The sequence below is a fragment of the Aegilops tauschii genome, chromosome 4, assembly GCF_002575655.3.
Source record: "Aegilops tauschii subsp. strangulata cultivar AL8/78 chromosome 4, Aet v6.0, whole genome shotgun sequence".
Taxonomy (NCBI): Eukaryota; Viridiplantae; Streptophyta; class Magnoliopsida; order Poales; family Poaceae; genus Aegilops; species Aegilops tauschii.
Window position 1 is genome coordinate 358,247,574 of NC_053038.3, and position 10,364 is coordinate 358,257,937.

General features: G+C 44.6%; 1 protein-coding gene across 3 annotated transcripts; it reads right to left on the reverse strand.

The window, feature by feature from the left end:
• Positions 1-1,070: 1,070 nt before the first annotated feature.
• On the reverse strand, positions 1,071-9,448 carry LOC109766079 (kinesin-like protein KIN-5B). Of its 3 annotated transcripts, none has more exons than XM_045227882.2 (23): positions 9,065-9,448; positions 8,696-8,882; positions 8,177-8,332; positions 7,762-8,102; positions 7,541-7,679; positions 5,308-5,405; positions 5,054-5,210; positions 4,904-4,973; positions 4,757-4,833; positions 4,607-4,660; positions 4,430-4,510; positions 4,210-4,321; positions 4,041-4,127; positions 3,773-3,948; positions 3,518-3,679; positions 3,311-3,418; positions 3,059-3,217; positions 2,892-2,975; positions 2,607-2,812; positions 2,390-2,491; positions 2,186-2,295; positions 1,951-2,102; positions 1,071-1,580 (listed from the first exon to the last, which is right to left on the reverse strand). In XM_045227882.2, exons 1-23 carry the CDS (start codon positions 9,268-9,270, stop codon positions 1,374-1,376), a joined length of 3,231 nt encoding a protein of 1,076 aa, XP_045083817.1. In that variant the 5' UTR covers positions 9,271-9,448; the 3' UTR covers positions 1,071-1,373. The 3 variants fall into 3 exon arrangements, with proteins under 3 accessions (XP_045083817.1, XP_073352830.1, XP_020180437.1); XM_073496729.1 differs by having other exon boundaries at positions 8,696-8,921; XM_020324848.4 differs by having other exon boundaries at positions 8,696-8,822; positions 9,065-9,447.
• Positions 9,449-10,364: the final 916 nt, after the last annotated feature.

Consider the following 10,364-nt stretch of genomic DNA (forward strand, 5'->3'; position numbering starts at 1 on the left):
CTCGTCGGAGCTGACGAGATCGATGAACTTCGACCTCTGCTCCTCGCGGATGCGCCGCCACTCGTCGTCCTTCTCCTTCGCGGCAAGGTTGGTCGCGACTGCCTGCTGGAGGATGAGGTCGTCGACCTCATCGTCGTGGCGCCGGCGCTCCGCCTCCTCGCGCAAGCTCCGCTCGGCAATGGCGGCCGCTACCGCGTCGAAATCGGCCATGAAATCTTCGGGCCCGACGACCCCTCGGCGCTCGATCTCCTCCGGCTCCTGCTTGACGGCGACGACCTCGATCTCCTCCGGCTCCTCCGACCACTCCATCTTCACGGGGAGAAGCCTCGCGCCAGAAGAGGACGAGCTCGCGGCGGAGGACGAGCCTGCGGCCGAGGAGGGCGTACGCCCGTGCCGACGGTCGTATTCCTTCGTCTCGCGAACGAGGAAGCTCAGCGGCGGGTCGAGGCCCTTGTTTGTCCACTTCCTCGCTCCGCACTTCCTCGCGTCGTCCGAGCGGACACACCGCTCGCGCTCGGGGTCGCCGCCCTCGCCGGAGCTGCTCCCGGAGCCGCGGCCGAAGCTCCACATGCGGCCCCACATGGCGGCTGGAGGCGCAAGGGGCTCACCGGCGGCGAGAAATGTGAGGGGAGTGGGGAATTGCAGCGAGTCGCGGCGGCGGGGGATAGGGTTTCGACCCGCATATGCACCACGAACCCGTAGATATACTGCTTGGGGGAGGGGGGTTTGCAGGCCGCAGTAAATTTTGTTATGGACTGGGCAAGTATACGGGTCTGTTCTGGCCAAAAAATTGGGCCGAACCCGTATACTCGCCGGAATTTTGCGGGTTTGCGACTTTTACAGGGTCTGCTAGAGTTGCTCTAAGAGCCTATTTGGAATCCCTCCGCTCCGCAACTCCGCTCCGGAGCGGCATGTAGTTGTAATTTGGGGAGCTGCTAACCTGGCACTCCGCTCCGTTCTGGAGGAGTGGACTGTTGCCGAACAAGGCCTAAAATTGATTTCTCCCATTTTAGGAGAGCTAGGTAGTAAACTCAACTAAGTTTGCATCGAGTTGCAAACCCAACACGATATTGGAGATAACATATATCTTCAGATTGAGAAACGCATTCTACATCGCACATTCGACCACTTGACTGATCAGAAAGCATGCAAAGCAACAAGATCGATGGTCGGGCCTCTAGATATTACGAAACGCTTGTCCTCTACAATCCTGGTCTTCACTACCCTACGATCAGGTACGTATGCTGCACGGAAGTGCAACATTTCACTCCCGATAAACGCTTAATCGACACGGCCATAAACGGGCAAGAGATCTTGCCATCGTTACAGCACTAGGAGAATCTCACAGTTTCTGCTACTGCCTTCCACTAATCCTAGTGATTGACTGGCGTGAGAGGACTTCTAGGAGCACGTGTCGTTTGGTCCGAGGAGCTTTTTCCTTTGTCCACTTCATCCAGCTTGTTCTTTGATTTGAATTTTGCCACAAGATCTGGCATCGAGGCTCTCAGTTCCTCAATTGATTCGAAGCTATATGCGCCGGCCAGTAGCTCCCGTGGGCGATGACGAACTGGACTGTTAACCTGTTGAGACAACATTGGTAACGAAATATGTCACCTGGTATAGGAATGATATAAAGGTGGTCTGGATTGAATAATCGCATTTCTTGTCTAAAATATAATTTGTGCCCAAACTTGTTCGAAGTGTTAACATGTCCATAAGGTGCATACGTTCATATTGTTCGGTTGCTAGTTGTGTCAGGAATGTAGTTCTTTCAACAATTTACTGCAATAAACTAAAAAAAGTCCATCTGTTTAGCTGAGCTTGACCAATAAGTATCCATTTTGTGTTTTCAAACATTAAAAAAGTCATTCTGAGTTTAACTAATTCGTACAACTTGTTTCTTAGTTCTCTAATTCAAATATGGTGCAAATGTGAATGCATATAGCTTACCGAGTAATCCTTTTCAATACAGTTACTTGCAAAGGTTCTTATAGATTCTGTGCCTTGATTGTGTTTTTCAGTCAGCAATCCCAAATGATTTGAGAAGGAGGTGGATAGAGTTTCCATTCTCTCTCTTGTTTCATGATCCACTAAGTGAGAATCTGGAAAAAAAGAAACTGGATAACACAAGGAAAAGAAGATCTTTCGAGGGAAAAATATATTATAGTCCAAGTAGATATGTTACTCTCTGAAGTAGTCAAAATATCAGATGTAATGGCATGGAACCCTGCATCGTTGTGTGAAGAACGAAGTTGAATCTCCTGGATAATACTTTCATTTTCATTTCTTCTCTCTCTGCATGCAAGAAATTCATTAGAAAAACTGGGAAGGACCTGCATTACAAGGCTCGTCACGGTAGGTCGAGTTTGCGAAAATGACTACAACTTACTGTATAAAATCATTAGCTTCCAGAACTGAGCTCTTATTTAGATGTTCTAAACATGACTGCGTATGTGACCAGTAAGAAACAGAATGGTGGCTTCCCTTCAAGCTGCAATGAAACAACACTTCTTCAGCATAAATAAATCTTGGAACCAGAAGGGCTTCAAGGGTGAATGAGTAATTTAAATTGAGCATAATTTTAGCTAGGCAAGTAAGATTGGTACCACTGCTGCAAGACGTCTCCCATTTTATCTTTGGTATTAGCATGCGATGACATATCCTCCAGGATTTGGTTCTTTAGCTTTTCAGCACAGGATGCAGCCTCTTTTTTGCCATTATCTGAAACTTGTTGTAGGCTGGACATTTCCAACGCCAGGTGTTCCTGCTCCTCACTATACCTCTCATTCAGTTGCCCAACATATTCTGAAACCTGCTAAAAGGGAGAACAGTTATTACCTAAGTCATAAAAGGAGGCTTTTTTTTTGCAATTAAACAATAGATAAGCTGACCATTGTCGTTTTCCTGGCAGTCAAGCCAGCTAAAATTCCAGCAATCTTGTCAAGAGCAGCTTGCTCTTCTCTAATAGCAGCTTCCTATTGAAAGGAAGGATGTGATCAGCGAGTTTGTCTATAAATGAACTGTGTATATGTAGCACCATAGTTCAAAACCAACCAACCTCAAAACCCTTCTCAAATTCAGCAAGACGAGAGGAGCATCCTCTTTGACTTTGCTTCATAAGTTTCATGAGCCTAGACGCATGTGTACTGATATCATTAAAGAAATCTATTGACGTCTTCGACATGGCTTGTGCTGAGGTAAGACTCTTTTGCAATCCCTACCAGACAAGTTTCAGAATGAGTTGCAGGATCTGGCATAATGTGTGCAATAGAGGTAGCTGTTAACAAAAGCAAGGGTCGAGGAGACATACTAATTCTTGCTGTTCAGCAGAAAATGCTAACAGCTCCTTGAGTTCAGAAGTAGATCTCAAAACCTCAGTTAATACTTGTTCAGCCTCTGAAACCATCACTGCTAGAAACTGTTAATAAGATAGGCCATGATTAGATTTTGTAAAGTGGCCCACTACTTTGAACCAGATAGCAACTACTCCAAAAATAAAAGTTCTATTGTTGCATACATTGTCAACAGCTATTGCTTGTGAAGATATATTCAGTTTCATCTGCTCAGAGTCTGTGATGGACCGCTGCCGCAGAGTATTGACAAGCTCGTTCATGCATTGCACACCAGAGGTATGCATATCTTTGGCCTTTGCGATTCTTCTCTTCAAATGGTTAGCTGACTGGACGCGGTTGCGTGATGCAGATAATTAGTACATTGTGATAATCATGGTAATCTTGAACAGTTAACAAAGCAAGTATTTTAGTAGTAGTACCTCAGATTTAGCTGAAAAATACGAATTCATTTGTCCAGTCATGGACTCCAAAAATTGGCGCTGTTCACAAATCGACCGAACAACTGTGTTACGAAGAAGTCCAAGACTCTGATCTAGTTGAGACCGAAAATTGAATAGCAACCCTTTATTTTCAACTTCAGTTTTCGATTGTCTTCCTATTTATATTTGCCAAAAAATACCAACGACCGTCAGTGCAAGAAAGCAGCAACTTGTAGAGGGAGGGGGGAGAGGGGCTCTAGCTGTTTACCTAGTTTATTCTGAAGATCAGCAATATCTCCAGATGCAGTCTCGACGGTGCCACACAGAACCTTTGCACGTTCAAGAATTACATTCTCTATACATTGTGATGAATTAGTTCCAAACATAAGAACACTTGATCCAACTAACATATTAAGTTAAGATCAAGAAATACTTACCGGCATGGAGTAAATTTGAGATTATGAAGTCCTTTTCCTTCAGAGACATGTTAGCTCTAGAATGAGCTTCCTGAAGATCCAGAAATTCCCTCTTGCAAGTTTCAATCGTCACCTAAATATAAAGATACTTAGATGTGAAGCTTTTGCGTTCTAAGTAGATATAAAAGCCTAAGAACTACAAGGTTTTGCGTACTAAAAAATGTTATCCAGATTGCAGTACCTTTAACTCTTTATTCTGACCTTCCAAATTCAACCTGTGCTTCTGCTCTGCTAGGTACAAACTTCTGTACTTTTCGAGCTCCTGCCAGACCACCAAAGGTACAAGTAAATTCAACCCTGAACTATATACCTATTAATATATTAATATATCAAAACTTTAATTAGATAAAAGCTATACTTTGCTCTGCTTTTCCATGCTAAGCTCCATATGTTCCACCTTGTCCCTCATTATCTGCAACATATAATAAAAAAGACTAAGGTAACATTCAATATCTTGCAGAGGTTCCGTAATATGCATATTTAGAACAATCTGAAGTCTTGTTTATACCTTTTTCTCTGCCTCCTCAAGAACAAACGTTTCATCGGGGATATAAATTCCATTATTTTCCCTTGCGGCTTTTACATCTGACAATATACTAGTGAGATCCTATATGATAATGCGAGGAATAGGAATAACTAGAGAATTGAAGAAAACCTTGTTTCATTTTTTCCATTTTTTTATAGAGGTCCTTAAGCATAACAGATTTGCAAACTTTTTGGTTCACCTACAACAATAGTTGAAGTTAGTGACAAGGATATCAACTAAATTGAGCACCAAGAATGAATAGAAGTAGGAAACTAGCACCTCTGGTTTGTTTCTTATGCTTTTAGCACGATAAGCATAATCAAGTGTAACTAGAGTTTCTTCCAGGCAGTGGACAGATGGAGTTACTGTTGCTATGATGCATGTTTTGGCTTTTCCACCTAAGGATTCCCTAAGCAACCTGGTGAGTTTACTGTCCCTGGTAAAGTATCAAAATGAATATGTATTACTGCTATGCATAATGAATAAATTATGCGTAATCTTCCTGATTTATTATGAGAAACGGCAGGTACTACCTGTATGGTACATGAACTGAATCTTCAACAAGTGCAGTGATGACACGACCCAGTGTTAATAAGCTCTTATTCAGCTCTCCAGCTTCTCTTGCTCTAACCTACCAGCATGCCACAAATCATGACTTCAAGATGGATTGACATGTAATAAGAATTAACATCCTAAGTTAGCATCACAATAAGATTTAAAAGTGTGTAGTAATATCCAGTTATGACAACACAAAACACATCAAAATATTCGTTGTCACTTTACCAAGAACAGGTGCTTTTTTTTTCTGAGAAGAAATTGCTTTGGAGATAAGATAGTTATGTATAAGGCCTACTGTTGGAAATATGCCCTAGAGGCAATAATAAATGGTTATTATTATATTTCTTTGTTCATGGTAATTGTCTATTATTCATGCTATAATTGTATTGTCCGGAAATCGTAATACATGTGTGAATACATAGACCACAACCTGTCCCTAGTAAGCCTCTAGTTGACTAGCTCGTTGATCAACAGATAGTCATGGTTTCCTGACTATGGACATTGGATGTCATTGATAACGGGATCACATCATTAGGAGAATGATGTGATGGACAAGACCCAACTTAAGCATAGCATAAAAGATCGTGTAGTTTCGTTTGCTAAAGTTTTTCCAATGTCAAGTATCTTTTCCTTAGACCATGAGATCGTGCAACTCCCGGATACCGTAGGAGTGCTTTGGGTGTGCCAAACGTCACAACGTAACTGGGTGACTATAAAGGTGCATTACGGGTATCTCCGAAAGTGTCTGTTGGGTTGGCACGGATCGAGACTGGGATTTGTCACTCCGTGTAAACGGAGAGGTATCTCTGGGCCCACTCGGTGATGCATCATCATAATGAGCTCAATGTGACTAAGGCGTTAGTCACGGGATCATGCATTGCGGTACGAGTAAAGAGACTTGCCGGTAACGAGATTGAACTAGGTATTGGGATACCGACGATCGAATCTCGGGCAAGTAACATACCGATTGACAAAGGGAATTGCATACAGATTGATTGAATCCTCGACACCGTGGTTCATCCGATGAGATCATCGTGGAGCATGTGGGAGCCAACATGGGTATCCAGATCCCGCTGTTGGTTATTGACCGGAGAGGCGTCTCGGTCATGTCTGCATGTCTCCCGAACCCGTAGGGTCTACACACTTAAGGTCCGGTGACGCTAAGGTTGTAGAGATATATGTATGCGGAAACCCGAAAGTTGTTCGGAGTCCCGGATGAGATCCCGGACGTCACGAGGAGTTCCGGAATGGTCCGGAGGTAAAGATTTATATATGGGAAGTCTTATTTTGGTCGCCGGAAAAGTTTCGCACTTTATCGGTATTGTACCGGGAGTGCCGAAAGGGGTCCGGGGGTCCACCAGCCCCGGGGGGCCACATGGGCTGTAAGGGGTGCGCCTTGGCCTATATGGGCCAAGGGCACCAGCCCCAAAAGGCCCATGCGCAAGAGATAAGAAAAAAAGGAGAGTCCTAAAGGGGGAAGGCACCTCCGAGGTGCCTTGGGGGGGAAGGACTCCCCCCTGGCCGCACCCTTCCTTGGAGGAAGGGGCAAGGCTGCGCCCCCCCCCCTCTCCCTTGGCCCTATATATAGTGGGGGGAAGGGAGGGTAGCAACATCTAAGCCTTGGGCGCCTCCCTCCTCCCCTGCAACACCTCTCTCTCTCTCGCAGAAGCTTGCGAAGCCCTGCCGGAGAGCCGCTACATCCACCACCACGCCGTCGTGCTGTTGGATCTCCATCAACCTCTCCCCCCCCCCTTGCTGGATCAAGAAGGAGGAGACGTCGCTGCACCGTACGTGTGTTGAACGCGGAGGTGCCGTACGTTCGGCACTCGGTCATCGGTGATTTGGATCACGGCGAGTACGACTCCGTCATCCACGTTCATTGGAACGCTTCCGCCCGTGATCTACAAGGGTATGTAGATGCACTCCCTTCCCCTCGTTGCTAGTAGACTCCATAGATGCATCTTGGTGAGCGTAGGAAAATTTTAAATTATGCTACGATTCCCAACACCTACAACATACCTAAACTGAAAAGACTTCTTCGGAACAACTATTCAGATGGGACAGCAGGATATACAATTTATCATCTTCCAGTGTGTACTTTACCAGTTCAACCAAGTGAAAATATGGATGATTAACCCATGCGTCCCAATAGGATGGGGTATGACAAACAGTTGATATAATCACTTATTAGTTGGTAATAGTAAGTACCTCTTTTGCACCTGATCGAGCTATACTCTCTGATCCTGCCAGGTCTACAAGGTTCAACCTCCCACACTTTATGAGTTCCCGATTCCCTGTTGTTGTTACTTTGACATGGATATATATAGAAAAGACAGAATGTGAACGGCTGCAAGTACAGGATACACAATGATCAGTATTCAACACGTCCACTATTGGCACCCAAAAAAAGAAGTGAAATGGTCATTGACCTGCTTTGCATATTCAGTGCAGTGTCGGCAGTGCGTCTCCTAGTTGATCCATGTTGTAACAGACTATATATCTCACCAGGACTGTAGACAACAATTTCTTCAAGGCCTCTTATGACAGACCCACCTTTGCCATCTTCCATAAGAGATAGAGTAGGCCTTTTGTGTCTATCTTCAAGGAATCTACTTTGGTCCTCTGAAGCCAACAGATCTGTTATTTCTTCGTTATAGAGCTCCAAGAAGGTTACCTTCATGCTATAGTCAGCCTTTTGTGCTTCCAAAATGTCAAAAATATGGCGCACTGCTCTTGGCATGACACCAGCACTAGTTGGCAGTTCACCTACCTAAAAAGGCAGATGAAGCAAATTGTTCAGTTGCTGCATGTAACTTCTAAGCCGATGTCCAAATATTTTAGTACCTGCTGCATCATCTCTCCCTCCATAGTATAAGTTTTCCCGGTTCCAGTTTGTCCAAAGGCAAAGACAGTACAATTGTAGCCTTCAAGGACATCATCGACAATTGGTGCAACAGCATGATCATATATTGCCCTCTGCTGAGATTTTGGGCCAAAAACCTGGTATAAAATAACAACTGTACATAAATGAAAAACCATGTGAATCTACGTCAATCATGTAGGGGTGTTTTTCGAAAAGGAATGTCAAACCTCCAGGCCTCTGTATCCTCACATGCACACAACCATCATTTAAATAAAGATGCAAGGCAACAGGGCCAAATCATCAACACAGAAACAGAGTACATGAAGTATACAACAACGGAATAACCATGTAGGAGTATTTAGCACTTGTATAATCATCATGTTACAGATTTGTGAGACACAAGATTTTAATCGTTTAAAATTAGCCATAACCGAATGACGACAACTATTTAAAATCCATAGACCATAAGCAGCAAGCACAGGGATCAATAGTGGCTTTACCGTGTCAAAGGTGAATGTTTTGTCAGCTTGCTTGAATAGACTGTTCAGAACTGTGACCTCCCTCTTGGTGTCGTTGCAGGAGACGGCACTCTGGACATTCGCTTTCTGCTCCTCCACGCTTAGCGGTCTAACCATGCACCAGTCATAAAAACGCATCAGAGACACCATGGAGATGTGCATCTGACTCCTAGCACCAGCAGCAATTTGCTCAAAATTTCCGTTGTCACTACACAGTTGGCAAACAGAGATAAAAGCTAGCATTCCCACTGACTACGCCACGATTCGCCTCAGTCCTAGGCTGCTACTTGGAGCATCACAGCATGGCTTACAAAGATTTTGCTCGGTGGGGCCAAAGCGAGAGCACCTCACCTGCACCGGAGCACGACCTGCACGTTCGCCTCGCGGTCTCTGTCATTGCTGCCGTTGATGCTGCAGGCGCCTACGCCGCTGCGGCGCACGGAGCTGTGCGAGCCCGCTTCCGCCCACCGCAGCTCCCGGCGCTCGGGCCGCGGCGTGAGGAAGGGGGTCGGCGGGCCCACCCACGACCTCCGGCTGGGGTTCGGGGTATGCGCCATGCCGGCGACGCCACCTAAAGCGACCCCGGAACTTGGATCTGGGGGCGGATTGGGGCGAAATCCGCGTGATCTCTGCGGGATTCGGCTCGGCGATTTGGGAGAAGGGCGAGAGGAAGAGGGCGGACGCCTTTTTCGCGTGTTTTGAAATTTGGACGTGGCTAGCGGGCGCACGCGCGCCAGCAGTCTAGCCGAGCGCATCTTCCTAATATGTAAGGAATCATTGCGCGTGCTGTCCGACCACTGAAAAAGAGAAGAACCGGTCCCTCATTCTGCTGTCCCCCGCGTGATTAGGAAGATGCTCTGCCAGGTCAGTTCGCATGTATTAATTTGAGTTTCAAAAAATTTAGAAAGCCATAACTTTTGATTCGAGTATCGAAATTCAGATCCGTTTTCACCATTGGGTTTCTTGCGACGAGTTCTTCAAAACTAGATCCCATATGGATAGGTTTCGATGAAATTTTTTTTGAGCAACTCTGTGTGGTATATAGGCAACTTTAGTGTTATCAGTAAGCAACTCTTCTTGTTTGTCTAATATGACTTCCTATCATCTTGGTTTGTGTAAAAACCAAGCAACTGACCTAACAAACCAAGCATCTGTCCTAGTAAACCAAGCAACTGTCCTAGTAAACCAAGCAACTGTCATAACAAAACCAATCGATTGTCCAAATAAATCAAGCAACTGTCCTAACAAAACTAAGCAACTATCCTAACAAAACCAAGCAACTGTCCTGGCAAATCCATGCAACTACATTATCAGAACACATAATGCATAATGTCTAAGCAAACCAAGCAACTGACCTAACAAACCAAGCAACCATCTTAACAAAAAACAAACAATTTCAATAACAAAACCAAGCAACTGTCCTGGCAAATCCATGCAACTATCCTATCAAAATATGTTGTCATCACCAAAGTTTGCTACCGAAAATGCTTAGTTGCCCATATACGGTCAAAAATATTATTTGCCGTGATTTCTAAGTGGTATATGACATGCTTGATAAATTCATTAGTACATATAATTTAATAAAAGTTGCTTATGTTTAAAACTAAAATTGCCTCGTTTAGGATCAAAGTTGCTTATTTTTTAAAAATTA

Bases quoted from the DNA above. Each gene is read 5' to 3' on its own strand.
- LOC109766079 (XM_073496729.1), bottom strand. From the start codon at position 9,270: ATGGCGCATACCCCGAACCCCAGCCGGAGGTCGTGGGTGGGCCCGCCG. The intron at 8,333-8,695 runs GTAAAGCCACTA...ATTTTATACCAG, and splicing joins AAACATTCACCTTTGACACG to GTTTTTGGCCCAAAATCTCA. The intron at 7,680-7,761 runs GTCAATGACCAT...CTGTACTTGCAG, and splicing joins GCACTGAATATGCAAAGCAG to CCGTTCACATTCTGTCTTTT.